The following is a 27,434-nucleotide window of genomic DNA, read 5'->3' on the forward strand; positions in this document are numbered from 1 at the left end:
CCAACCCCCTTCTATCTATCCACTGCTCAACTTACTAAACACAAAACCAACCCTCCTTCCCTCCTCTCTGAGAACGCTCCTCAGCGCCGCATCGTCAATGATGCCCTCCAGCGGATCTGCTTTCGAACCCTCCGCGTCAGACTCCTCGCCATCAACCATATTCTCTGCGGCCCGGTCATCCATAGCGTAGTAGCTGTCCACAAGCGCAGCATCGAAATGCGCATACTCCATGAGCTTCTTCATCTTCGCCTTGCCCGTCGAGTCGCGGTAGTCTTTGGCCTTGCGCTGGACTTCTGCTTCTTCGGCCCGCCAGTCGTAGTCATTGGCACTCTTCCACTTCTTCGCCTTCGGAGCCACGGGAGGGTCGCCGTCATCGTCTAGGCGGAGGACTTCTGTGCCGTTCTCGTCGCGGGTGACTTCGCTGTCGCTGGCGCTGAGTGCAGCTAGGTCGTTGCGTGGGCTCTCGCTCTCGGACTCGATGTCGCCGAGCGGGATGCCTTTTCCGCCGCAGTCACATGCGAGGAGCTTGTGGGTTTGGCAATCGTCAGATTCGTCGAGGGTGAACAGATCGCGCAGCTCTTCTCTCGTGAAGCCTCCGACCTGACTCTTGCCGTCGACGATACTGTCAGCCAAACCAGCCTTGCTAACCTGCCGCTGGAATATTTTCTCATCAAGCGCTCCCTGAGTGACAAGCCGGTAGATGTAGCAACGTCGCTTCTGCCCATCGCGGTGGATACGAGCCATTGCTTGGTCATCGGTGGCTGGGTTCCAGTCAAGATCATACAATACCATGCGGGATGCTCCAATCAGATTCAAGCCCACGCCGCCTGCTTTGGCCGATAGGAGGAAGACGAACCAGTTGTTCGCTGACGATCTGTTGAACTTGTCGACGAGTTCTTGCCGCTTGTTCTGCGCCGTGGTGCCGTCGAGGCGAAGATAAGGGTAGTCAAGGGAGTTGAGGAGGTTGGCAATAATGTCCATGGTGGAGGTGTAGTTGCTAACAATGACGACCTTCTCCTGGGTAGTCGTACGGATGCGATGCAGGAGTGTGTCCAAGACCTGGAGCTTTCCACTGGCGCCAGGAGATCGAAGCAAAGATTGTGGTATTGCGTGAAGTACATTTTGTAGAGTGCTGCTCCCACTCTCATCTGCCTTCTTCGGAACAGCACTCTCATCTGCCTTTTTCAACAACAGCTTTGGGCTGTTGCAGACCTTCTTGAGGATGTTGATCAGCTCCAGCGAGACAGCTGAAGAGCCAAGTGCAGCATTGAAGGTCGGTGAGCCGACGATAGAGCGGTAGACTGACAGCTGAGCGTTCGTTGGCTTGCAAAACACCACGTAGATCGTCTTTGGAGGTAGGTACTTCGCCAGAATCTCTGCTGTACGGCGAAGGATGAACATCCCAGTGAGATTGGCCAGCTCTTCGCTTCGGGCCTCGCCTTTCTCCAGATCTTTCTTCGAGGCTTGGGGCTGCGAGGTCTTCAAGATCGGGGTCTCGAACTCCTTCTTGAAGGTATTGTACTTCCCAAGAAGTCCAGGATTGACAAAGTCTACCATCGTGTAGAACTCTGTCAGGTCGTTCTGCAGAGGAGTACCGCTCAGGACGATTCTTCGACTGGTATTGAGAGACCTGATCGCCTGCGCAGCTTTGTTCTGTGCAGTCTTCAAGCGATGTCCTTCGTCGCAAATGACGATGTCGATACCAGAGCCTTTCTGTAGGTCCTCTTGCACCATCCGAAGCTTCTCGTAGCCAATGATCATGACACTGTATGCCTTGCCCATCGTGAAATCCGTCAGCTTGACCTTCTTGTCTCCCACAACGAAGACTCCAATCCTGTCACTGCCGAGCCATTTCTTGAACTCTTTCCGCCAGTTCTGGATCAGGGTCACTGGACAGACGATCAATGCCTTCTTGATGACAGGCTGGTCTTCGTAGATCGGGCTCTGCTTGAGCAATGTCCACAGGAGTGCGATTGTCTGTAATGTCTTGCCCAATCCCATCTCATCTGCTAAGATCGCACCATCACCTTCGTAGGCTTTCATGCCCATCACGCATTCATACATGAAGGCCACGCCAGCACGTTGATGCTCACGAAGCTCGCGTGTCAGCAAGGGATCAACAACAACATCCACGATCTGCCTGCCCTTCGGCACGCTCTTTGGCCGTTTCATGACAAGTGCACCTTCGGCATCAGGATTGTGGCGTCCAACGGGAACTTTCCGGTCTTTGGCGGGCTGCTGGACGGTGTTTCTCAGCAATGGAGCTTTGAAGCCAGCCTTGCTTGCCTGTGACGAGCTCGCCACGAAGCGGTCCTTCTGCTTTGCAGCGATTTTGTCATGCTTAGCTTGAGCCTTCGCGGTGACCTTGTCAGTCCCATCAATGTCATTGAGGCTGCTGGGCTGATTCTGCTTGTAGTTTCCTAGAAATGGCCGACCGGCAAGGAAGTCCTCTTTCCAGATGATGGAATCGATTTCGATTTCTTTTCCGCCGACAGACAGCTCACTTCCGGGGAGTAGGGGGCCTTTGCAAGTTGACTTGCCCAGCTCTCGGCCAGATACGTCTTGCAGGCGCGCGTAGCCGCCGCTTACAGAAAGTACGCCGTCACCCTCCCACGTCTTGTTCTTTTTCATTGTAATCTTGCGCCTAACAAACTGTCAGTAACAATTTTGTTGGCCTCACGAGATATGTTACCATAGAACTGTATAGTAGCTATCGGCCCCTTCGCTCTGGCTCTGCGGAGGTTCTTGGGGAGCAGCGGGTGCCGGATTTGCCACATTCTGCAGTGGCTTTCTTGCCGCATATGGTGTCTGAAAAGACTTCAATTTCGAAGGATTAGGCTGCTGCAACACCTTCGCTGCCGCGGATACAACCTCAGGATCATCGCGTCCGGTCTCTGTGGAGAGTCTCCGTTTCTTCAGTGGCGGCTCGGATCTTGCTGGCGGCTGTGAGGAGGTACCACTCGGTCGGCGCACCAGCGATGGTGGCTTGAATGGCTGCATGCTACCTTCCACATTGGTGATATGGTAGTAGAGTTGAGATGCAAAGGTATGGTCATTCGCAGAGAAAGCGCGTCGCGCGTTAAGTGCTTTAAGCTTTGCCAAGACATCGCGAAATGTCCATCATGTCACGTGTACGATTTGCAGGAAGAGTGAAATGCTCAACAAGTTGGTGGATTTCCAGGAGCTGCATGGCATTTGAGAATATGAGGAGAGCAAGAAGGGTCCGCAGACTGATATTGACACTGGGACGGGACGAGTCTACCGGCAAAGATCAACTCCCCAAAGGAGACGTCCAGGTGCGCCGATTCAATTGGCTTGTCGTTATATGTACAATGCATGCCCTGTATGCCCTCAAGCTCCGCAGACAGGATGCCAGTCCGAGGACTCGGTACCCGCATAGTTCTCAGGTCCATCGACCTCCCCGTCCTCATCACTCAGAACTCCGCAATTGTGTCCCCTCGTCGCTTTCCTCGTAAGTCGTACTTCCCCTAGAGGATGCTGTCAGAACCATACTTCACAGTGTAAGAGCCGCCCTCGCCCTGAAAGCCACGCCCTATGCAGCGCATGTCCCAAAGCATATGCCAGCCATCCTTCAATGCCAGTGTACTCACCTCCGTTCTGTATGCAAGGTATAGGAAGCAGCTCGGCACGGCGATGACATAGGCGAACGTGATCCAGGCGGTGCGCGGTGTCCATCTGAAGAATTCGTGTCTCTTCACGTACATGTCTGTTCCCCATGTCAGTCCACGTCCTCTCTAGCTCTTGCCGGCGCCGCTACAGCCCAGCTCCTCTGTCTACGGTCTCGAAGCCGATGATCGTGGGACTTTCGTAGTAGGGGAGACATACTGGCATATCGAACCAATGCCGGGTCCATGTGCACGCCTGTGACCTAGTCAGCATACCTTGCCATATAGCCCTTGCCGGTTTTGCGACATACTGTTGGCGTGCGCCATCCTCATGAGTGTGGGCCGCATGGCTGCTGGCGGTCTGCAGCGTCACTTGAGATCTGGTGTATTGTCCTCGATCTCCTGGATGTCGCTCGATGGAGGTGAGGTGAGGTGTGAAGCTAACTCGGCCGCCCGCAACGCCGAGACTTGAGGTCGGGGTTCAGGAAGCTTTGCGCCGATGACAACCACTGCGGTCTTCAACAAGGATGCATGTACATTTTACAAAGCACACCTGAATTACATCGCTCGCAATAGGACAAGGACAAAGCACAGAGAATTTGACTGCATCAACATGGCTACAGACAACGGAGAGAAGCCCAAGGTCACGTTGTACTGGTATCTCAACCAAGCAGCGATCCTAATCTATGGTCTTCCGACTTATCAAACTATAACAGGCTGAACGGCTCGCGTGCGCAGAGAATTGTATGGCTCCTCGAAGAATGCACCGATCTCGACTACAACATCGAAGTCTTCAAACGCGGCGAAGATAAGCTCGCTCCTGCAGAACTCAAGCAAATCCATCCTCTCGGAAAGTCACCAGTCATCAAGGTCGAGGCTCCAGGAGCAGAACCTGTCATCCTCGCTGAGTCGGGCACGATGATGGAGTATCTCTCCGAGTACTTCGCCAGCCGCCTCATCCCGAAGCGCTACCGAGATGGTATGGAGGGGAAGATTGGAGGCGAGACCGAGCAATGGCAGAGGTATCGGTTCTATATGCATTACGCCGAGGGTTCGTTGATGAGTCCTCTTCTCATGGCGCTATTGCTGGTGAGTTCGGCGGCATTGTGACGATTGTGTGGAATGTGCTGACATGATTGTCTTCGCTCGTTCTCAGGATGGTGAGTTTGACCGACCATATTCATATTGGACCTTCTGACAGTCCTTCTCAGGCATTCGCAACGCTCCAGTCCCATTCTTCATCAAGCCGATCACTCGCAGCATCGCCAACAACGTCGAGTCGTCATTCTTGAACAAGCAGTTTGAGACGCACTTCGGCTTCCTCGAATCGCAGCTCAAGTCTTCACCAGAAGGTGGCAACTACCTCTGCGGAAAGGACCTCACGACAGCAGACATTCTCATGTCCTTTCCCTTGATCGCGGGCAAGACCAAGGTCGATGCTAACCTATATCCGACACTTACTGCATACACCAAGCTGCTGGAGAGTAACGAGGTGTATCAGAGGAGCATTAAGAAGATCGAGGAGACCAGTGGGATACCGTTCAAGGTTACGCCGTGAGCGTATTGGTCGTGTGGTTCAGGTCAGGCTCATGCTCTAGAGGTTGTATGCCTACCGTAAGCTGTGAGGGCTCTTGGCTTGAGTTATTGCCCGGAAGCAGCAGTCTGAATATGCTCCCAGACTAGCAGTCACGATAATGATTTTTACCTATCGGACCACTTGCGTGTATGGAGTATCAATGGCGGATCCGTGTGGCGGTCTGCCTGTAATATAAGAAACGCGAAGGTTGATCAGCACCCCGGCGCGAAGCGCGATGGCTGATATAAGGTGCTGACAGCATTACGTGCCTGGAGATCGCTATCTTAAGGATCACGCACTCCTGCTCGTATTTCTTGTATAGAATTTTGGTCTCGCAACAGCGCAAACGCCATTCGCGACGGCCGTTCTCTTTCTGTTGACTGCCCTCATCATGATCTCGACCGCGTGAGGAGCCTGCGAGGCCTGACAGCAGAAGCAAGGCCGCGCTGCCGAGTCTTCGGGCGCGAGTGTTGTGATACAGAATTAATGGCTCTTTTGCAGCCATTGACAACACCACCTCCAATTTAATCAGCTTTTTCAAGCTTGTCAATCAGGAACAAGCTGCAGCGCATCGTCAGCAAAACACACCAAACCAAAGATCAGCGGCGCTGCAAACCGCCGGCCCACCGACATTGCATTCACCAATCAAGCGCGCTTGCCTTCGTTCCAGCAGGCTAACCGCATCCAGCGCCCTCTGCTGACAGACACCTTACGAGACCGGCGCCAGGAGCAGCCGACCGCATTTCCAACCCGCATACTCCCCCAGCATAAACAATCGTCCAATGCCGACCAACGATCTGGCCAAATCGGCTGAGATCGAAAGTTCTGCACCGCAGCGCAGCAGCACAGGCAACCTCCACCATGACGGTCAACACGAACCCGACCAGCCGACCACGCGATCGTCCAGAAAGGCCTCGACGCACATGGCGACGAAGGGAACGACGCCTCGATTATCCAATCTGCCTAGCAATGAGGACTCGATGAACCACTTAGCCCCGCAAACATCCCGGGGTAGTAGGCAGGACGGTCTGCTACATATACCAGCAGAGGGTGGCGCTTCTTCTGCTTCGAGGCGTCCAGCAGATACCTCCACTACCACATCTACCGTCTGGGACTGGGATACTCCGTTGGAGAGTGTTGGCGAGTCAGCCTCTTACTACTACGAACCGCAAGGCGAACTTCTCGAGGAGCAGCAGCAGAGTCGGCCCCTGCGAAGCGAGTTCAGCATCCCGCACGCAGTGTCGTCGGGCGCTTTACAAAGACATCTGTCTTCTTCCTCAGCAAACTCGTTAGATAATTTCGCAGTTCCGAGACGTCCTCAAGGGGCTCCGCCGTCCGTAGCAGGGAACAAACGCAAAGCCACTTCGGACCGAGAAGATAATCGACCGGACCAGAAGCGCTTTTACGAATTGATGATGGAGTCTGGAGAGGAAACGCCGTCTTCTGGTGATAGCAGACCGGCGTACAACACGCGCTCGACAGCAGGCGCAGGGGATGCAAATCCAGGCTCTGCGCGGCCAGAATTCGACCCTTCACGAACGCTGGAGGATCCTAACATCCCTATGGTGCTGCCGCCGCGTAAAGTGTTTCCGATCCAAATAGGCGACAAGTTGTTCCGATTATCTGGGGCGTCGATTTCTTCTGATGGTGAGCACCCCGTCCCTTCTACCCAAGCTACCCAACTATTGAGAACATCAGCTGAACATTAAAGAGCACCCTCATACTTTTCGCAGTTCTTCGAAGAACAGCTGCGGCAGACGGAAGGCGCTGATAGCGTGAGAACACTGTACATCGACCGCGACCCGACCACCTTTGCAGACATCGCTTTGCATCTGCAAGGCTACCATATCGAGCCGAGAGATGGCCCGCACTTTGTCAAATTGTTCGCAGACGCGCAGTTCTTCAGCTGTGAGTATACATCAGTGCAGGCAGAGTAGGCCACATGCTAACGCGTAGGCAGTGCCTCGTCTGACGGCCCAGCTCTTCTCCTCGACCATCTACATCCGCATCGGCGACGAGGAGTTCCAGATCCCGCGCGACCTCTTCAGCAATCCAGGCGACTCACCAAATTACTTCTCCCTCGGCTTTGCAATCTTCTTCACCACCCCGACAGAAGTCTTCCCCGGCCTGTCGCAGCGAACCTTACTACGACCTCCCTCCATCCTACCCCCAAGTATCCCAAACCGCTCAGCAAAGACCTTCGCCGACCTCCTTCATATCCTGAAAGGCTATCCGGTCGAGATCAGAAGCGAGGAACACCGCGCAGAGCTACTACGAGATGCGCGATACTTCCATCTGAAAGGGCTGGAGCAACGTCTCATCCCGCACTCCATTTCCTACAACCTCGCCCGCAAACGCCATGAGATCGCTATCCGGCTCGAAGATGTCCGGCAATCAGGTATCTCGTACGTGGCAGACGGCGTAGCGCAATCGTCTGGCGATGCACCATCGCCGGCGCCAACTCCGTCTACACCGCCGACCCAACCGGGCTGGATATACTATCAGCGTCCATACGTTGATGGTGAATCACACAGCTTGATCCTTGAGATCTCCGGCGACGAGTCGACGTTCCTGTCCGTTGCGCCTGCGCCCTCGTCGCCCGCGCCGGCTAGGCTTGGGAGGGCAATGTTCCAGCGGCAAACTCTCGCGCGGGTCACGAGTCTGTTTTCAGTCATCGCGAATAAGATGAACCTTCCCATCACGCAGCCCCTGGGCCTCATGATGATGGAGCGCGGCGCAGGGGTCGCAAGCCTTCCGGTTAGTCCAGGAAACACCGGCGTCAGCGAAGAAAGAGTGAAAGTGCGAATCGGAGCAGACGCAGACGTAACAGTCGATGGACGACCGTGGAAAGTCGGCGGAGAAGAGGAAGACGATGAAGATGAGAGCGGAATGGACATTGACCCGTCTGAGTCTGGCAGGTCGGGCAAAAAGCGAAAACGGAATGAAGACGATGATGACGGAGAGGAGTGGGTGTTGAAGAAGGCGCTGTGGAGGCTGAGGGTGCAGCCGCTGAGCGGTGGTGCGCAGATGGGGAGGAGCGGGATGGAGGTAATACTTGGCGCGGTTAAGATTGAGGCGTATAGTAATGAGAGGGCGAGGAATGCTGCGAGAGGGTTCCTGACTTGAGGGTGGTCCTCATAGGACTGACTGTTGCAGACAGCGGTCATGAGTAGCCAGCAATATATTTCACTCAAGTGCATCTGGGCTTGTCGGGCCACTCCAGTGTTGTTTCGACTCGGAGTCAGTTGTGTTTTGAGCTCGATATTGCTGCCCGTGCTTGTTTGATCGTAGTGAAACCAGGAAGGCCTTCGTCGTGAGGAAGAGTCTTCGTCCACCAGCCTTCCGCTTGCTCCGTTCAGATCCTGCCGTGTTCTTGTAGACCAGAAGTTCGCTGCAGCCGAAAGACGCCAAAGCAACGGTAGCGAGCTGCAAGCGACGTTGATCTTGGTTAATCCTCCGCCCAGCCAAGCCAGGCACGGAAGCAGCGATCCCGCGGCCAATCGACGCGCCACCGCTGCTGAACGTGGTGCTGCTCGACCTTGTTTTGACTTCGTCTTCTCACTCCGGAGATTCGCTCAAGGGTCTCCACTGCCCGCATCCTGGCAAGCTTTTCCAATGCGATCGCCTGAGCTGACAGAGCTGGGCGTTGCTGTGCGAACCGGACGGAAAGCAAGCCAGCAAAATGGATGATGCAGTCGCGCAGATTTCCTTGGATCTGCGCTGCATACTGCACGAGCAGGGCGGAGTCTCTGCAGTGGAACCTTGATCAAGCACACACGATAACCGCTTTTCCGTCGCGGTGAGACATTCATCTTCTTCCAGCCGTCGAGTCAGAAGCAATAGCGGGCGTCGCTGGAAGAGCGGTAGAGCGGTAGAGAGGTATTGCGAGGCGCGCCGTTAGCTCCTCAGTCCCCTAGAACCGTTTTCGCCAGCTCATCTCCCACTCCCAGCCTTGACGCGACAGAGCACATGGCTGCACGCGCGCAGCCGAGTCCATTGGCCACGATGTGCCGCCGACCAGCGACTCGGGCCAGGCCTTCCGAACTTGCTTGCGCCTGTTGATTAAGAGGCGTCGCGTTATAGGGAGGGCGCAGGTCCCAGGTTCGCCTGTCCTGTCGATCTCATAGACTGCCCGGGTTTCTATTTCCATGCTATCTTGGTTGAGATATGTGGTATAACAGCGCTTAAGAAGAATTAATCCAGACGTTGCAGATGAAAGAGAGTTTCCGGACAATTCCTGCCTTCGATGATAGCGAGTGGAGCCATCGATCTTGCATTGCCAAACCTTATGCGCACCGTCCCTGCCACCTTAAACAACCAGGGCCCGCACCTCCGCTCTTGCTGCAACAACTTCATGTTGTTGTTGTCGCAGCTGCTTTGACGTTGCAAGGCGAGGGCAGCGGCCCAGCATGAATCGATCATGGCATTTCCAGATGCACAAGATGCGACAACGACTTGGCCTCAGTCCCAACGACAGTCTGCAACCGCCTGGCTCGATGACGCCGACCATGGACTCGACGACGCTTGTTACATTCTTATTCAAAGCACCTCCGGAAGCGCGAACGGTTGAGTTACTCGGGTCGTGGGACAACTTCCAGCAGGCTCACCAGATGCACCACGACCGTCGACGAGGCAGAGGTTTCTGGACTGGCTGTTGGGCGTTCGACAACATCATCTTCGATGGCGATAGTCTGGACTGGTCGAAACCGAGATCTGGTGGTCTCAAGCAGGGTGGGACGTACTGGTACTTTTACCGGCTTAACGACGAAGTGGAGGCCTACGATGATTCGCGCGCATACACGACATCTTGTCCATTACTGCCCGGCCAACGACTGAACGTCATGGAGGTACCAATAGAGATCATGGACCCGCCGTCGAGATGTTGCAGTGCCGGTACTACTACAGCCGAGCAGCTCGCCAGGACTACAAGCTCACAGACGCTCAATCCGCACGACAAGTATGCGCCTCTTGAGCCGCCACCGGTGTCGAAGGTCCATGGTCGATGCGTGTCCGATCTCGCGCTCAATGGCAGGCTGGAAAACAGGCCGCACTCTTCCAGACCAGCGAAGTCTCCACCGCCGATGTCGCCTGTTCAAGAGGAGGCAGCAGCTCGATCAGCAATCGAAGTGTCTCGTCAACGACCCCGAGCCTACGCCAACGACTTGTCAGACCACTACTGGAGCAGACAGAGCTCCTTCACCTCACAGCGGGGATGGTCGTCAGAAGCGCCTAGCTTCGCTCACTCGTCTGTGCCCGACGTGTACCCGACGACCTTCCAGGATAACGACGATGCTTCGTTCGTACTTTCGCCGGTCCTTGAAGTGCCGAGCCCACCACTCAGAACGTATAGCAGAGTTTCGTATGCGGAAGATGTACCAGTGCAGTTCAGTCACCCGGACCCATTTCACGACTTTGATGCTCAGCACTCGCCCGGGTATGACGACGATTTTGACGGCACGTACGCCAACGGTCAAGACGACTTTGACGCTTTCGTCCGCATGCCTACCTCACCCCCATCTGGAGCCCTACCTCAAGCGGTCTGGCTCAATCCGCAGGCTCAACAACGCCGGAAGCGGACCTCGTCTTTGCCAACGACAACCACTGGACCTCTTGCCATCAAGCCTTGGACGGCCCACTCCGATCCAACGCACCTACACGCTACGAACTCAGCTTCCGAGCTAGAATACAGCAGCCTCGATTCACTCTCCCCATCCTTCAGCGCCGCGACTCTGAGCTCAACCACCAGCAGCGGACCAGCTACACCTAATCACCTCGACAGCGGCTCTCAGCCCACAAGCCGCCACACTGTCGACGACACTGCCGAAGACCACGCCACCAAACCCGGCGCGCTGTCAGTCATCGACCGCGTCGCCGACCGTTTCCGCACCCTCCGCCACAGCTGCTCCACTGCCGCCGTGCCCTCGACTTCACCACCGATGTACGAGAAGCGCGAACAGGGATGGAGTGGCTACTCTCTTCCCGCGCCTGCTGGACAGAGGAAGACGCCGTCTGCCATGTCGCAGATCACTGTAGCGGATGAAGCTGAAGCTCCAAAGCTCGATCTCATGCAGACTCTTGACCACAGTGGAGCGGGAGAGTCGTTTGCGAAGGATGTGTTTAGTGAGTTGGGTTTTTGAGCGGCGAACATTATCATATTCGGTGCATACGTCCTGCACCGTGATGACGAGATGAACGACAGACATATGGGACTGTTACCAGCACTTATACTAATCATTCATGAAGCGAGGCGCATTTGGACTGGGCCATTTACGCAAGGCGCAGGGATTTTAGCAGAGCGAAGAGATACCCCGACAGACGGATACCCATCACTATGGTGCATATAGCAGAGAGCAGACATACCTAATTCACGTAATGTTGAACGAGCATTTGAAGTGATCCGACACTTCAGCTTTCAAACCAAGTATCTGCCTCATGAAGCTCGAATACATGCATTTCCCATGCGAGCATCAGGACCTTCATACCCAGTCCTCAGCTCGCGCTCGACATGCCAAAGCGCCTCATAATGCGTACACCTCGCCCAAGTCATGCCGCCATCCCTTCACCTGAACGCCATTTGTACACCCAATCCAACCACACATATCAGCCCAGCACAGGCGCTGCTACCGCTACCGCGCAAACCCCTTCCCCGTCCCCGCATCCACCACCTGACTCCCCACCCTCCCCGGCGGCCCAAACGTCCCACTCCCGACCCCGCCCGCCGCGCGATCCTCAAACGACGTCCGCTTCTGCGCGGAATCCTCATCGCTATCCTCCGCCAACTCGCCCAGCCCCGTGGCGTCGACGTCGTAGCTATGCATGAGATGCTGCTGGTCGCCGCTCCCCTGCCTGCCAGATCTGCCCATGCCGTTTTCTAAACGCGTTATGGGAGAGCGGAGCGTCCAGCTACTGCTTCTTCGGTGCCGTTCACGCGGGTCGAATTCCCCGCTTCGTCGGGCTTGCATGCTCATTCGTGTTTGTATGGCGCCTAAGGGGTCGGTGGGGATGCCGTCGACTTCGCTGTATTTTCCTCTGTCCGGGTCGCTGTTGATGCCGAGGTTGGCGCCGTCCGGGTCCTCACGCGAGAGGTTGAGGAGGTAGACGCCGGTGAAGATGGTGAGGAAGCCGGCGAGGAGGGAGATGGTGTTGACGGCGTCGGTGGTGTTGAAGCCGGAGAAGAGGATGAAGGAGGCGAGGAGGGTGAAGGTGGTGAAGGTGACGTAGTAGAGGGGGTTGACTCTGTTTATCTCAATTAGCAAGGCTCCGCATTCGTCTTGCAGAATGATGGATACTTACATATTCGTGCTGAATTGACTCAGCGCCTTGTTGAAGTAGTTCATCTGGACTAGAATGCAGACAGTGACCACAATCATGAAGACGTAGGTCGACGGGTTGGTGAGTTGATTGTGCCCGCCAAAGGTGAGTTTGATGGCGATGCCGAAGCCCTTCATGGCCATGATGGAGATGCTGCCGACGGTGCTGCAGATGGAGAGATAGATCATGGGGTTCTTCTTGCCGTATTTCGGGGCGACTTTGTAGATCATGACCACGGCGAAGACGGTCACGAGGAAGCAGTATACCATGAAGCCTAGATCATCGCGTGTCAGTAACAAGTCCTCCCCTGCGCTCTCTGGCTCTGAATGCTCCTCCAGGCAGGGATATCATACCAGGCTTCAGCGCATAATTCAACAACTCGCCCACATTTCTCAATTCCTCATCCGGCGGCGCATGCAATACGATGATCACACTCCCGATCAGGCATATCGCGCATCCCACTCTTCCTAATATCCCTAATTGCTCTCCCAAGAAATAACTCCCCAGCACTGCGCCGATCAACACGCTCAGCGCCCCGAGCGGCGTCACCAGAATCGCCGGCGCAAATGCATATGCAGAGAAGTTGCATATCTCGCCGACGACCATGGTGATGATGCCAGCCCACCATGTGCCGTTGCGCAGATATGCGTACCCGTCGCCCTCGAAGCCATGCCGCTCGGCGGCTGCGTTGAGGCCTTTTTTCGTTATGACAAAGGAGGCGCCGATGCCTAGTGTGCTGGTGACCGCGAGGGCGAGACCGATGTACTTGTCCTCGACCATTTTGGCGGTGGTATGGGTGGTGTAGTGGGAGGGGTGAGGTGTCCCCCAGGCGAGGGATGAGGGCTTGGTTGCGATGTTGCGGCCAGCGCTATTGTGGGGTCGGGTTGGTGGTCATGCTGGTATCTGATGGTGTAGGTGTTTGTCGTTTTGTCGCTCTTCTTCCAGGTACAGCAGATGGGTGGTGGTATGGTTTTGGTTGTGGACTGTGCAGTGTTGCGACGGGCCTAGGTATTCGATGCTGGGGTGGGTGGGAGGAGTTCGGGTGGCTTTAACTATCTTTAGCTTAACATTTCGTTAGCTTCTTCGCCACGACCAGGGGTGCTGCAACGTCCCCCGACGACACGTCAGGAACAGGAAGTCAGCATTGGTTTGTGACCAGGTTGCTGCAAGCCCCTTATACCATGTCTCCTGATTTCGCTGATGGGGACTGACACGAGCTGCGGCAGACGCTGCTCGACGACAGCGGACACGAATGCCTCTCACCCATCATGGATCACGACATACTACCGTTTCAGCGCGTGCCAGCTATACGACATCTCGTTACGCGTCGGGCTGTGGCGCGTACGAAGACAGATGCCATCTTGGAGACCCAAAATGCCACCAAGATGACAGCTGCAGTCCCTACAGTACGCGGTTTGGCACCAAATAATATAAGAACCTATCAACCACCGCCTTTCGCTTTGGCTGCTCCCAAATCGCCGGACACAAAGACCACAAGTACTGCTGTGTAGGCCGCCGTCGCTGCAAATATGCTGTCCCGGCTTGCTCCTGTCGTCCCAGCGAGGCATGCCGCGAACAAGACAATGAACATGATCACCAGCGCCAGTCGAGCATCTGGATCCGTCACGAAGTACAGCAGCAAGATCGACCCGATCAGAAGAATGCTTGCTATGACAATGCTGATGAGGTTGATTACCACCGCGAGCGACCTTTCCTCGAAATGCAGTATTTGCTCGTGATCATGGCCGAATTGGGTAGCAGCCTACATCCGTCGGCTGTCAGTCCATGATGCATGACGCGGAAGATGCCTCATGGATCGCAATCCCTAACCTACCCGAGTCTGGAAAGGCCAGTACCGCCTCAGCACTCTAGACAGGGTGTCTTTCTCGACAGCTTGACCGAGCGAAATGAGGTCTCCTCCGTCACCAAACAGGTAGGCCGCATCGCAACCATATTTTGACTGTCTACCATCGGCTTCCAGTAGCTCCAGACGACACGCTTGAAGAACCGTCTCAGAGGGCCGCTCGAACCTCGCTACTTTGCTCCGGAGCAGCAGCGCATTGTCTTGATTCTGGTGAGCGAGAAGAGCTCATTCGCCTGGAGCCAGGAATACTTACAGTACCTCTCAAGCTTCATCTCGATGTCATCACCAAGTGCCACTCGCGCCTTTTCTTCGGCCCGAGTATGCGCGTTGGTTCTCATTCTGGCCCAGTCACGAGTCGAGGACTGTAGCTCATGGTCGTCGCTGATAGCCGCACTTCGGTCATACCCTGCTTGCTTGATTTCCAGCTCTGTCAACTCGCTTTGCAGGTGCAGTAGATTTCTTGCTGCGAGCTGGTCGAAGCGCCGAAATATCAAAGTTTCTTGATCTGGGTCGTATGACAAGAACTGCGAAATGGCAGCAGCACCATCTCGACAAGCACAACCAACATCGTTGGCGTTTGGTGCTTCTTCTTCATCAGGTGGCATCGCGTCAGTGAGCGAGAGTGAAATGTTGAGAGGCCACATAAGGGCCTTGCATGCAGCTAGCGCTGCGTTGTCACGCGCTCGCTTCAAGGCTGCGGTTCGCTGGTGGTGGCTGTGGCTTAGGCTGTAGCATCCATCACATGCGAAAGGTATGTGACACTGGTCTTTCTTTTCGGATAAGTCTTGACCGCCCATCTGTGTGTGACGCACTCAAAGCTTCAATCAGGAAATACTTGTCGTGCGAAAAAAACACCTTTAGCCTCAACAACTCGACCTGATCATTGCAGCCAGCTCCCCGACGTTCGACAATATCTTTAGGATTTTTTTCTCGAGGCCGTTGACGATGGACATGCCTGGCTTTGACTCGCCTGGTGTCGACATGGGTAGGTACTGACTACACACTGGACGTATGCGACAACTACTACAGCGAGTACAGCAATGCTTACGAGCAACATCGTACAGATGAGGATCGGTCGAGGGATGCAGCATCTTTGGGCACTGGCCGGCATGTGGGCACTACAGTGAGGATTCGCTCGGAACCAAAGCAGACACGGGACTTCATACGGGACTTCATTCGGGCCCCGCAGCCTACACCGGTAGCTGTCTAAGTCCTGAGCCATCATGAGCTGAGCCGGCGCAAATGGGACAAGGCAAGGCGTGAGCTGTTACGCCGTAAGGAGGAATTTGAGCGTTCTGTGACAAGACTTCCCATTGCAGACCGCGAAGGAGCACTTAAGAGCTTTTATGCTCAATGGGAGATTGAATGGCAGCGGCTTATGGTCGAGTGGCAGCGGCTTGTGGCTCTGAGGCCAGACACAGCATAAGAAGATACACATGCGCGCTCAAACCTTGGTGGATTATGAGAAAACGTATTTGCCTGCTTGTTTGGTGAGATCTCTCAAGAAGTTCCAAGAGGCCAGCTTGGTTGTGTCTTGAACACCCTCTCGGCCCATCAGTGCATACCTCCACTTCGATCAGCTCACTCTGCAGCTGCACAATATTCCTCGCAGTGAGATTGCCGAATCGCCAGAAGAAGGTTTTCTGATCTGCATCCGCGGACATGAAACGTGCAAATGCTGCGACCTGGCTTGCCTGGTCACGGCCGTGGGCGTTTGCGAAAACCCAGTCGCCATGATGTCATCGCCGTTCGGTATGCCATTGCTATACCATGGCAAGATGTGGGTTGGAAAGTCCGAGGCTGGCCTGCAGCTAACCATGCGCTGTCACTGCTGCGCTGGGGTGCGTTTAGTGGTGGCTGAGCCTCGCGCACGAATCATTTCAGTATGATGAAGATACTTCCCCTTAAGCACAGTTGTGCGGCAAGTTGGGTGGGAAGAAATCTTTCTGAAACTTGCAAAGCATTGCGTTACGCTCAATTATTTTCAGCTTCGCGATCAGTTCTCCGAGCCGGCGCCATAGACTACGGAGCTCTTATCTCCCGTCTACTCCCAGGATGTTCTCTTTCACTTCGGCCAACAAAGTGAGCTTAGATGCCCCAGTCTTTCCATGGGATGACCAAGAGCTCCTCTCATGGAATGATCGATTGTCCCGATGGGATGAGCGAGAGCTCTTTCCATGGATGGACTTCTCTACATGGCACGACGTCTCTCCATGGCAAGGCGACCCTGCTACAATCTACGATGCTGATCTGTGCGATGAGTTAAGCGGTGAGCCTGCGAGCATGAGGGATCTGCTGCGGCAATATGAAGACACTTGGAAGGGTAGACATGACCTCTTCACAGAACTACTGATCGAACTGGACGCGAAATACCGCAGGGCAAGGGAGGCCCATCGCGAAATCCGATGGTTGAGGTTCCATTCCCATGTTCAGCCGCTCTGGGATGACTGGTGTGAAGCTCAACGCGGCGCGGAGTCCTTAGACAAAGAGTGGCTGCGCGCACTGTTGAGGTCCGCAAGGCGAGAAACCTGCAAGCCGCTAGACGCACATGGCAGGGCAGCTGGGGATTGACTCTCAGATCTGACACTGGGAAGTAACGATACTTTCGACTTGTCGTATAAACTCCAACATTATGTTGAGAAGGCGGGCAGTATTACGAAGATTCTGGCTGATCTGTAGGCAAGGCTTCGCACTTGGCAGGAGTCGGTGGCAACGCTCTACAACCATCACGGGGATTGCACACGTGGGGGTCGAAGGCAAAGACGCCGAAGAAGTACAAGAGCTTACCCTCGAGGATCTCAGAGCACATATCACCCAGAGTCGGTGCAGACAGGCTGCCCCAAGTTTGAGCCGGCTATTCCTTGTCAGATCAATGGCAACGAGACCTCTTGCTTTCCGGATACAGGGGCAGGTGCGAATTACATGTCTTCAGCTTGTGCGGAGACCTACGGCGTCTCCATCGATGAGACGACGAGATGCCATGTGAGGATGGCGAATGGTGGAATAGCCAAGGCTGTCGGCACTGTCACACTTCACCTGGCTTTCAAGTACGAGACAAAGCTCCATCCTGTCGAGTTCGTGGTCCTACCAGGGCGCAGCCACCAAGCAGTCCTTGGCTCGCTGTCCTACGTTTGACCGAGACGTTGACCCGTTTCCGTCATCGTGTTTGACGCATTCTTCGTAATGCTTCAGCCTGTCGCGTGCGATATCTGGGCGCACCTCAGCAGCTGGTCAGCGGGAGTCTTGAGGGCAAGCCTGTCTATGCTCTACCGGACACAGGTTCAGACCTCATGCTGATCTCGGAGGCGTACGCCACCAGCAACGGCTTTGTGATTGATACTGCGTTCGAACACCAAAAGGACCTCCAGTTTGCAGACGGCTCATCAGGTCGAACATCCGGCGTGGTTCACAATTTGAAGTGGAGCTATGATGACTCCAAGGAAGAAGTTTCCAAAGTGGACTTCTATGTGCTGGACGGCCTTGAGTGCGATGTACTACTCAGCTACGACCTTCTAGGAGAGACGCAGGCGTACACCAAGCATGAATCAACCTTCATTGAGCGAGACGTTGTCGTCATACTTCAAGACCAGAAGCCTTTTAACACAATCGCCATTCGATCGGAGCAGTCGATTGCGCAAAAGTTTAGATCGCGGCTATCAAAACGAAAGAAACTGGATGGTCAGCAGGCGCACACTCTCGAAGACCTGAAGTCCTCAGGCACGGCCCCGATGGACGCGAAGGCATGGGGCGAGTCAAGGCGCAGGTTGCTACAACGCAAGGAGGAATCCGAGCTCTCACTATCTAAGCTCCCTCTAGCAGATCATCAGGCCGCTCTCGACACTTTCAAAGCAATCTGGGAAGCAGACTGGACACGCTTGATCAGTCGGGGGCCCGTTGAAATGCAACACAGCGATGGAGGAGGCACGAGTAGCTGAGGGTCCGACGGCACTGCCTCAGAAGCCTTTCTTTCTTCGTCTATAAGCGGACAGAATGCGGCGCTGGAAAGCAATAGGGATCGCGAAACTGTACATCGTCAACGTTATGCTTTGTCGATTGGTGCTAGTGTATCGAAAATAGGGAGAATCTGTGAGCTGAACACGATAACAAAGCACGCGATTGCTCTCTACTAGCGTCTCCGACCCTATGCCCACAGCCTCGACATTGTGGAGTGGTACTGTTGATACAAGCAAGCTCCGCCCGCCGTGGCTTGCAGCTCGACGTAGCCTTGCCGTACCTCACTTCAGTACGCATCCCACCTCCATCCTCTGTGCTCGTATCACTAACCCGATGACAGAGCTCGACATCTATGCTGCATGCCAGTCTCGTTCCATGTTCTGAAGACTGACGGACCGCTGATGTCTGGACGAAATGCGTCTTATCAACATTCACACCCTTGAACTCAGGGAATTTACAGGCCAGCCGCCTCCTTACATAATACTCTCTCATAGATGGACCAGCAACGAGCCGACTTATAAGCAGTTCAGGAAGCGCAATCCAGAGCAGGAAGAGGAGAAAGACGGAAAGGAAAAGGGCAAGGCGGAGGGAAACACATTGACTGACAACCGGAAGATTGAAGACTTCTGTGTTTTTGTCCAAGAGCAGCAATTTAGGCAGACATCCCACAATATTTTGCGGACCTACAACGATATCGATGCTGGTACTCTTGTGCAGTGGGTCTGGGTAGACACAGTGTGTAAGTTGCGCAGCAGCAATTCTTGACTGGGTAGTCTCACGAATTCTGAGCTTGAGCAGGCATAGACAAAAGAAGCTCCGCCGAGCTCTCCGAAGCCATCAACAGCATGTGGCAATGGTATGCTCGCGCGGACAGATGCATCGTGTACCTCTCCGACGTCGAGAGCACGGCTGGAAAGGGCAGATTTTCCAAGACTCGTCCCAAACGCGCGGATCTAGACCAGTGGATACAATTCGAACTCAGCGCATGGTTTACTCGCGGTTGGACATTGCAAGAACTGCTGGCTCCAAGATCCGTAACTTTCTGCGACCAACATTGGTCCATCATCGGCGCTCTTCTTAACTTTCATCCATCTCAATTTCGGCACATCGGCCTCGCACAACACGTATCGTCGGCGTCCGGTATCGAGCAGAGGTACCTGCCGGGCAGCTACTCGGCGAAGACCGTCCAAGGCGCCTGTGTAGCAGAGAAGTTCAATTGGGCAGCGAGAAGGAGGACCACGAGACCAGAAGACATGGCCTACTGTCTTTTAAGACTCTTGGACATCAATATGCCGCTGCTGTATGGCGAAGGGAGCCAAAAAGCATTCCTCCGTCTGCAGCACGAGATCATCCGGCAGTCCGACGACGAGTCCATCTTCGCATGGCAAATAAGCGCTCGTCCGAATCAGCCTTTTGGATTGCTCGCACCGGACGTATCGTGGTTTGAAAGGACCAGAAAGGCCGAGAAGATTGTTGGTCGTGATACAGACTATCAATCCAGACCACCATACGCGGTAACGAACAAGGGTATTCTGCTCGAGACGCTGGCGTTCAAGGTAACGCGCTCGAGGTTTCATGAAGATATCTCCGGCCGGATGGAGAGTCTGGTTTTCCACTTCGCTGCACTCGATCCTGAAGACCCTGATGGCCCTGATGACTTAGTATATATGATTAAGCTAAATTGCCGCAGCGCCACGCGCCATTCCAGATTTGAGAAGACGGAGAGCTGCAATATCATCCTTCGGGGAGGAAGGGACAACCGTGTGTGGCGGGTTATAGCGAATACCTTGCATCCGGATGTCCGGGTAGTAAAAGATGATTCTATCCAGGCTCGATTCATGATCAAGCCTACGAGCGATTGGCCGGAGTATTGAGGACAGCGTCTACCTTTTTACTTTGCTTCGAGGTCGATTCTGTACGCTGTAGGCGGATCAATAGGCCATGCGGCTGCCGTCAACGCGGTATGACAACGGCAGTGCTAGCCATGAGGATGCTATCGAAGCAGGCGAAGGGACGTCTTGCGCTGCACCGGGCCCGGCGCTTGTTGAACCCGGGGTGATGCGAGTCGCTTCCTCATGGTGGCAATTGGTTTAGCTACCCCATTGAGATGACTGGATGGATCTAAGATCCCGGGAAGAACTGGAGCTCGCATGCCAGGCGGACGCCACGGCAGACGATCTTGAAAGGTCCTTCTTTTGGTGGAAGGACCTTTCGAGTCTCATACTCGAGGGGGGTATCCGTGCTGCAGTCACATGGGTTCGATCGCAGTGGCTTGGGCTTCCATGTAATCGCAACGGGATCAGTGGCTCAGCTCAGCACCCTGGCCACCCTTGATCAGCAAGAAGAATTGCATCGTAGAAGCGATCGAGAAATTAAAGTCGTGATACTTCGACCGTGATTACACTACCTTCAAACAAACCCCAATCTATCCATACAACCCTCAACGCCGCGCTAAACATCACACACGCATATCCCAGTATTACACCCCCTCTCTTCCTCCCTTCACCTCCTCTTCTTCCTGCTGTCCAAGCCCGCCTTCCTCCTGTCCCTCCTATCCCCCTCAGCCAACCACTGACTTGCGTTGATCAGTTGTATCACATTGACGACCTGCTTGAAGATCATCACCGGCGCACACGCAACCGTCAAAATCCAGGGTACTGTGCTGTCCATCTTGTTCGCGCGCGCCATCTCCATCGCTGCCGCGGAGAAGGGGCTTGGAAAGAGGAGGGATGGCGCCGGGGCGAAGGGTTCGACGGGCGAGCTGCCGACGGGGGAGGTGAGGTTTCCGGGGCTGCCGTTGGTGGGGAGGAGAGCTGGTGTGATGAGGGGAGAGCTGAAGCAGAGGAGGTAGAGGGCGATGAAGAAGAGTTCGTTGAGGGCGCAGGCGACGAAGAGGACGGTCTGGATGGCATGTTAGCATGGCGGATATACTTTCTTCGACTCTCTTTGACGTACCTTATTCGTATAGTACAAGTTCATAACCCATGACCTCTCCGCACTAACATTCTTATGACTCTCCGACTGCCCGCCCATACACAACGTCGCGTACATGTGCATGTAGTGGCTCGCAAAGTCCAAGCTGATCAGACCCTGGAAGATCATGCTATACGCTGGTTTCGCGGTCGCTAAGAAGACGAGCAAGCAGGTTGTCGTGCAGCGGTCCGTGATCATGTCGAGGACGGCGCCGAAGCGGGTCGACTGCTTGAACTTGCGCGCGGCCCAGCCGTCGAGGGCATCGAGGAGGCAGGAGACGGAGTAGAGGAAGCTGCAGCGGCGGGGGTGGAGGGGCATGAAGTAGAGGGAGGCGAGGGCGAGGACGACGCGGGAGTAGCCTGGTGGGATCGTGTTAGTGGGGGGCATAGTGTAAGGAGGTGCAGCGCATACCGATCAGGTTGGGGACGAAGAGGAAGATGTTCTCGTCGGTCTGGTCGTCGTCCCTCTTGGCCGTTCGAGCTGGGCTTCGTGGGTGCCCGTTGACGGGCCTGCCGTTCGCTTGCGACATGTTCTCGTTGCCAGCTTCTTGCTGTGCGCTCCTTCCTCTTTCGGCTCAACTGTGCTGGTCGTATGTTGGTCCTAGGCTCTCCGCGCTCACGTGGCTCTCTCGTGCGCTGAGCACCTTATCGTACAGCTGAGTCTCGTGTCCGGTTGATTGTGGTGATACGCAGCGCGCGGTGCGATCCAGATGTCGACCAGTTTTTGACGGTTCCCCTTTCCGACTCCGTGAAAGCAGTGTGTAGTTGTTTCGATCGAATGGTGTAACAGACTCTCTGTTGAAGACAAAGACGAAGTGAAGATCAGGAGGTTGTTATGTTTGTCAACGCAATCAGGCATCAAGTAAATCCAATCTCATCATCCGCTCCCGTTCCTTGGGTCGGATCGAGGTCAGGGTTCACCTGTCGCCGCCGATATCCGGTTCGTTGGGTCTAACTGTCTTCGTTCCGCTATCTATTTAAACACCACGACATCAACTCCTTTGAACGCCGTATCGGAGTATACGTGTATTTATTGGGCTGCTAGTAGGCCATATAATAAAGCTGCAAGTCCGCAACAGGTGGGTCACGATGAAGCGGCAGTAAGTATATAAATTCAGCTCCAGAACCACGACCTCACAACAACCTGGACTTCTCCTGGCGGTCGCTTACGACAAACACAATAAAACAGCAAACACTGCTCCTTTGACGGTCTCAAGCATGGCGTCCACTTCCCACTCGAGAGAGAACATACAAGAAAGACAAACGCTAGAACTCAACCTCGACCTGTCCCACCATGGCCGCAAAGCCCAAGTCTCCGTTACTGTCCAACCCAACACCGACCCATCCCTCTACGGCTGCACCCTCCTCTTCCCCTCCAAACCCTCCTCCACCTTCGCCAACTTCCCAGTCTGCGAAGCCACCGTCCGCGCCATCGGAATGAAAGGCTACGGATCCATGTACGGCTGGGTCCAAATGACGCGCGACAGCTCCCATGACTGGGAGATGGATCCGGCACCCATCTTCCAAGGCCTAGACACGCCGTTCTGCTGGTTCGGACCCGAGCCGAGTCTTTTCGACTGTCCTATGCGAGAGAATGTGAGGGATTTTGACTGGACTTGCCATAGTTTCCTGGCTTGGCTGCCGGATTGTTTGATGTCGAAGGACGTGAGGCCGGGTGTCGGATTTGAATGGGGGTTCTGGATTGAGGATGGGGAGGTCAGGGTTAAGGCTTTAAAGAGGTTGGGGGACGGGGAGTGGGATGGGCATTTGCCGATGCTTAGGGAGAAGTTTCCTAGTTGGACGTTCTCACCGCACTCGTGATGTTGTGTCAAGACCAAGAGATCCGTTCCGTATTGTGGACAACTGAATTGGAAAGATCGAGAAGATCTGACAGCTTGTGGATGGCGTGATGCCTCAATCATGGTGGCAATGTTGAGTACGTCGAAACTTCTCGTTTCTACTCCCCTACCGCTTTCTCCGAAGCACAAAACAATTTCTAAGTGTTTTACGGCGTGCTCGAGTCAGCTCTGTAGCTTGTCCGGCTCTGAGAACTTTGACAAAGTCCTCCCTTGGCTTAATAAAATGCCACATTCCACAGCCCTGTTAGGACAACCGATCGCATACCTTGCCGAAGCTTTCATCACAACATGCAGGCCATGCATAGTGTCGACCAAGGCCGAAGGGGCGTCGCAAGCAGGAACAGGTACAAGAGGAGGAATCTCAGGGATGCGGATGCGGCAAAGGTAGGGCAATATAGCGCGCTCGCCAGGAACGATAGACGACTCCGCCGGTAGAGAAAGGACCTGGACAGCAGCAAAGAGGAGATCGGCACATTCGAAGACAGCAATGGCGCCGACGCACGAAGGACCATGGGTCGCAGCGGCAGAACAACACTTCAATGACTTACAGAGGACCAGCCATGTCACCCGCGCAGCTGCTGGCGCCGCAGCAACAGCACCTTCAACAGCCATGTACTTAGGTCTCGGCATAGGCGTCGGCGGCGCAATCCTCATCGCCATCGTCATCGTGGTCGTCAAGATCGTCAAGAAGCACCGCGAACACCGCAGTCTGATCGAAGTTCTAGAGGTGGAAGAAGCGGTCCAGGTCGCGCGAGCGCAAGAGATCAGAGAAGTCCCGAGACCAGCCAGTGGGGTGCGCCGCAGCACACTGAACCCGCTTCATGTGAGGGCGGGATGGGGCGCGCTGTCGTCGAATGAGACGGTTGATGAGCCGAGTTCTGCTAAAGCGGATAAGAGGAGGAAGAGGGACTCGGTGTCCCTGCCAAAGGGGAAGAAGCGGAAGGGGATTTCGTTGAGGATGAAGCGGTTGACGGCGATTATGGAGAGTCCAAGGAGTAAGGCTGCTGCTTCTCCGGCTATTGCGTTTCCGGATCAGGTGCAGGACAGGGCGGTGGAACAGGTTCAGCCACCGAGTCAGCCGTCCAAGGCGTATACGCTTCGCAAAGTCAGCGATGAAGATGTCTTCATGTGTCCTGGAAGCCCGAAGCCGGACGTTCTACCCTCCTTCGCCATCCGATCGCCAGGCCGTTATGGAGCCGGGATCGCTACTAATAACGACACCACGAAAGCCTCGCGCTCACGGTCCGTGGGCGCTCTCACAGTGACAGTCTTCGCGCCGCAAGACTTGGCTCAGGTTCGGATGCCCAGTCGACCGCAGATGCACACGCGTTCCATCAGCTTGGGTGTGCCTCCGAGTCGACCTCCATCATGTCCCGTGCCGCCGCTGCCAGTCATCGAACCGCTGTCTACTACCAACGATTCGAATGTGAGGCAAGGATTCTGTGTCACGAGGCAATCCTCGTCCTCGAGTCGTGATTCTGCAAGCAGCTCGGTGCTGGTGTCTAGTCCCATCTTGACGATGCATAATCAGGACCAGCAGCCAGCGTCTCCAACCGTGGCTGACGTGATCGCGGACGATGACAGCGCCTCGCTCAAAAATGTGGCTACGAAGCAATGGCAGGCACCGCAAAATGCCATGGCGCTACCTTCGGTACTATGCCGCGACATGTCGAAGTCCAAGGCGTCGATTCGCAGCAACATGGCCCGGTACAGCATCGAGACACTGTCAACAAGTCGCCTGTCGACTACCAGCGAGGATTCCACCAAAACCAAGATCAACAGACTGTCGATCCCAAAGATCGCGACCGCAGACCAGATCAGCATCAGTCGAGTCTCCTCGTCCAACTCCTTGAGCAGCGGCTCCGGGGTGAAGAAAGTCGTCACACCACGGAAAGCCAGACGAACATCGGTATCCGCCAGCGGCTCGCCTGCTGAGCGAAGGAAGACGAGTGTCTTACGCGATATTTCCGGCAATTCCATGGGACCGTCCCGCCAGCTTTCGAACGCCACGCAGGACTCTGGACGCAGTACTAATGGAAATCCGTTCCAGTGGGATCTTCCTCTCACCAAACCATCAGCGCTGAAAGGTAGCCCGAATGCCAGGAAAGGCCATAAGAGGCAGAACTGCGTCCGCATCTCGACACTAACACCACAGATCCTGGGCCCGCCGCCCAGTCGACCAACGAGTCCGAATATCATGCACGGAATTGAGGAAGAACCGACTGATGATGAGGAGTCGGGCCAGCTGCGCTTCGTTTCGAACCACCGTCTCTCGAGACCTCCGAGCGGAGCGTCTTTCGCACCGAACCTTCGCATTCAGACTCTGCGTGCTTCGCTGACTCCTAGCTCGCCCACGCTGTCGGCGTGGAATGCTTTCCAGGAGCATGGTCTGCCTTCGCTACCGTCGGATTCGCAGCTGTCTGCCTCGCCGGCCAAAAGGCCTGGATCACGGCAGTCGGACTGCTCGTCAGCATTCACCATCCCCTCGTTCCCAAGCCCGATCAAAGCGACGGTATCGGACATCCAGCTCAACCAGCCTGTACCGCAGTTCTGCCTCTCTCGGCCATCGGCCGACATCGAGGATGACGACAGCTCATCGCCATTCGGTCTCCAGCTCTCTTCAGACCGCGACATGCATTCGAGCCCACCGCTACCAGCATCGAAGCATGTAGAGTACGACCCGGCACACCCAGCATGGTCGACCGTTACCATCCCCCAACCAAGCCCAGAAGAATACGACCCCACAAGCCCATCCTGGGACACCACAGAACCAGTGTGCAGCTCCCCCTTCTTCCCATTCGCCGCACCCTCCATCCCAGCGAGCGCTGGATCCGAACAAGACGTCTCCCCCCGAACCGTCCTGCCCAACTCCTACGGCGGCGATCTACCAGACACGCCGCCCTGCTCGCCCAAGACGATGCCGGAGGGTTTCCAGGATTTCTTCGACAACCGCAGCTCCGGCTCCAAACCTAGACGGTCTGAGGAGGAGATGCTGACGTCTTCTAATGCCAGTGCGATCATGGCGCGGATGCCGAGTGTAGGCCAGACGGTCGACTTTCCGGGTGCGCCTGTGCTCGCTCCACCGGCACAGGCGGAGGAGTATATGCAGACGACGCTACAGCGCCCACAAGCGTCGCAAACGACAAGCGGTCGACAACGCTCAACCTCTACCGCGCAACCGCAATACCACCCGCTCCGCTCCGCGCCTCCGCCACCCATGCCAACCATCCCCTCCAGCGACCTAGGAAACGAAGACCTCCCCGACGTCGAAATGCCCTCTCCGCTCCACCTAGGCAGCAAATCCACCTCCAAGCCCTCGCCCGGCCCAGTAGGACCACGCAGCCAACCAGCCAACTCCGTCCTCAAGAACGCTCTTGCCCTCCGTAGGATGAACAGCGAAGTCAACAACCCTACCGACTGGTCTCCAGCCCAACCTCACGCGACCGAAGGCGAGAACGACGCTTGGAGCTACGACACCAACCGCGAGAGCAAAAAATTTCTGCGCATGGGCCGGGAAGCCTCGCCCTTGCTGCCGTGGATAGGAAGTCCCGAGCTTGGGGAAGGCGATGGTGCGGCGATGGACGCGGTGTTTGATTTTGGGTTCGCGGCTGCGGGGGCTGAGGAGGATGAGTGGGAGGGAGCGGGGGGGTTGGATGAGATTGATTTGAGTGAAGTTGAGAGGAGGCTGGATGGGGCGTTGGCGGGTTTTGAGGCTGCGGCGGGGAGTGACGATACTGTACTCGGGATGCCTGTTGGGCAGGGACTCGGGGTGGACCATATAGAAGAGCGGAACCGAATCTGTGAGAGGAAGGAGGAGCGAAAGACGCTGAGTGTATGGGAAGACGGGGAGAAGTTCTGGGAGAGGCCGGGCCAGAGTAGTCCGCTGCCTACTGCTGTAGTGACGCCGAGGAAGAGCGCAGGGTATGAGAAGGAAGTTTTGGACCGCCCGAGGAGCATTCAGATGACGCCGAAGAGTTTGTATGACTCGGATGGGTTCTTGAGGACATAGGTCGTAATTCGTAGGTAGACGCTGAGTACGTACTTCGCTTCTTCTCGACCAGTCTTGACTGCGATGCCAACGCTTGGGCGAAGAACTTGAGATCGCAAGTGCGCAACCGTACCTCGACCCAGTCGCTGGCTGACATGCACGCTCAAAGCAGCCCGGGACTGTATGCAGCGGTCTGGACGCGCAAGATAGTCTTCGCTGTCCTGATGTCAAGCATCCGATGCTGCCACTTCGATCTTGCCCTTTTCTAGTCGCATGTTGCAAGC

At 55.3% G+C, this 27,434-nt stretch overlaps 12 protein-coding genes across 12 annotated transcripts; 7 read left to right on the forward strand and 5 right to left on the reverse strand.

The window, feature by feature from the left end:
- Positions 1–15: 15 nt before the first annotated feature.
- Positions 16–3,000, reverse strand: RDH54 (helicase; the record flags this gene model as incomplete). Its single annotated transcript, XM_064806909.1, has 2 exons — positions 16–2,644; positions 2,693–3,000. 2 exons carry the CDS (start codon positions 2,998–3,000, stop codon positions 16–18), a joined length of 2,937 nt encoding a protein of 978 aa, XP_064654725.1.
- A 434-nt stretch (positions 3,001–3,434) lies between these two features.
- On the reverse strand, positions 3,435–3,974 carry LTR77_009684 (uncharacterized protein; the record flags this gene model as incomplete). The annotated part of the gene is made up of 4 exons (XM_064806910.1): positions 3,435–3,488; positions 3,612–3,727; positions 3,847–3,882; positions 3,938–3,974. The coding sequence occupies 4 exons, from the start codon at positions 3,972–3,974 to the stop codon at positions 3,435–3,437; spliced, it is 243 nt and encodes an 80-aa protein (XP_064654726.1).
- Positions 3,975–4,239: 265 nt separating this feature from the next.
- Positions 4,240–5,184, forward strand: GTT1 (bifunctional glutathione transferase/peroxidase; the record flags this gene model as incomplete). The annotated part of the gene is made up of 3 exons (XM_064806911.1): positions 4,240–4,283; positions 4,343–4,715; positions 4,828–5,184. The coding sequence occupies 3 exons, from the start codon at positions 4,240–4,242 to the stop codon at positions 5,182–5,184; spliced, it is 774 nt and encodes a 257-aa protein (XP_064654727.1).
- Positions 5,185–5,984: 800 nt separating this feature from the next.
- Positions 5,985–8,328, forward strand: LTR77_009686 (uncharacterized protein; the record flags this gene model as incomplete). Its single annotated transcript, XM_064806912.1, has 2 exons — positions 5,985–6,849; positions 7,163–8,328. The coding sequence occupies 2 exons, from the start codon at positions 5,985–5,987 to the stop codon at positions 8,326–8,328; spliced, it is 2,031 nt and encodes a 676-aa protein (XP_064654728.1).
- Positions 8,329–9,611: 1,283 nt separating this feature from the next.
- LTR77_009687 (uncharacterized protein) lies at positions 9,612–11,339 on the forward strand (the record flags this gene model as incomplete). Its single annotated transcript, XM_064806913.1, has 1 exon — positions 9,612–11,339. The coding sequence occupies one exon, from the start codon at positions 9,612–9,614 to the stop codon at positions 11,337–11,339; it is 1,728 nt and encodes a 575-aa protein (XP_064654729.1).
- A 489-nt stretch (positions 11,340–11,828) lies between these two features.
- On the reverse strand, positions 11,829–13,293 carry LTR77_009688 (uncharacterized protein; the record flags this gene model as incomplete). The annotated part of the gene is made up of 3 exons (XM_064806914.1): positions 11,829–12,438; positions 12,496–12,787; positions 12,867–13,293. 3 exons carry the CDS (start codon positions 13,291–13,293, stop codon positions 11,829–11,831), a joined length of 1,329 nt encoding a protein of 442 aa, XP_064654730.1.
- A 661-nt stretch (positions 13,294–13,954) lies between these two features.
- On the reverse strand, positions 13,955–14,982 carry LTR77_009689 (uncharacterized protein; the record flags this gene model as incomplete). Its single annotated transcript, XM_064806915.1, has 3 exons — positions 13,955–14,275; positions 14,348–14,577; positions 14,631–14,982. The coding sequence occupies 3 exons, from the start codon at positions 14,980–14,982 to the stop codon at positions 13,955–13,957; spliced, it is 903 nt and encodes a 300-aa protein (XP_064654731.1).
- A 2,370-nt stretch (positions 14,983–17,352) lies between these two features.
- LTR77_009690 (uncharacterized protein) lies at positions 17,353–18,312 on the forward strand (the record flags this gene model as incomplete). Its single annotated transcript, XM_064806916.1, has 2 exons — positions 17,353–17,359; positions 17,570–18,312. The coding sequence occupies 2 exons, from the start codon at positions 17,353–17,355 to the stop codon at positions 18,310–18,312; spliced, it is 750 nt and encodes a 249-aa protein (XP_064654732.1).
- A 433-nt stretch (positions 18,313–18,745) lies between these two features.
- LTR77_009691 (uncharacterized protein) lies at positions 18,746–20,205 on the forward strand (the record flags this gene model as incomplete). Its single annotated transcript, XM_064806917.1, has 2 exons — positions 18,746–19,070; positions 19,130–20,205. The coding sequence occupies 2 exons, from the start codon at positions 18,746–18,748 to the stop codon at positions 20,203–20,205; spliced, it is 1,401 nt and encodes a 466-aa protein (XP_064654733.1).
- A 628-nt stretch (positions 20,206–20,833) lies between these two features.
- Positions 20,834–21,833, reverse strand: pis1 (phosphatidylinositol synthase 1 (CDP-alcohol phosphatidyltransferase1); the record flags this gene model as incomplete). Its single annotated transcript, XM_064806918.1, has 3 exons — positions 20,834–21,232; positions 21,287–21,663; positions 21,716–21,833. The coding sequence occupies 3 exons, from the start codon at positions 21,831–21,833 to the stop codon at positions 20,834–20,836; spliced, it is 894 nt and encodes a 297-aa protein (XP_064654734.1).
- A 688-nt stretch (positions 21,834–22,521) lies between these two features.
- On the forward strand, positions 22,522–23,124 carry LTR77_009693 (uncharacterized protein; the record flags this gene model as incomplete). The annotated part of the gene is made up of 1 exon (XM_064806919.1): positions 22,522–23,124. One exon carries the CDS (start codon positions 22,522–22,524, stop codon positions 23,122–23,124), a length of 603 nt encoding a protein of 200 aa, XP_064654735.1.
- A 525-nt stretch (positions 23,125–23,649) lies between these two features.
- On the forward strand, positions 23,650–27,171 carry LTR77_009694 (uncharacterized protein; the record flags this gene model as incomplete). Its single annotated transcript, XM_064806920.1, has 1 exon — positions 23,650–27,171. One exon carries the CDS (start codon positions 23,650–23,652, stop codon positions 27,169–27,171), a length of 3,522 nt encoding a protein of 1,173 aa, XP_064654736.1.
- Between the last annotated feature and the right edge of the window lie 263 nt (positions 27,172–27,434).

The sequence above is a fragment of the Saxophila tyrrhenica genome (genome assembly GCF_035928015.1).
Source record: "Saxophila tyrrhenica strain CCFEE 5935 chromosome Unknown scaffold_19, whole genome shotgun sequence".
NCBI lineage: Eukaryota > Fungi > Ascomycota > Dothideomycetes > Mycosphaerellales > Extremaceae > Saxophila > Saxophila tyrrhenica.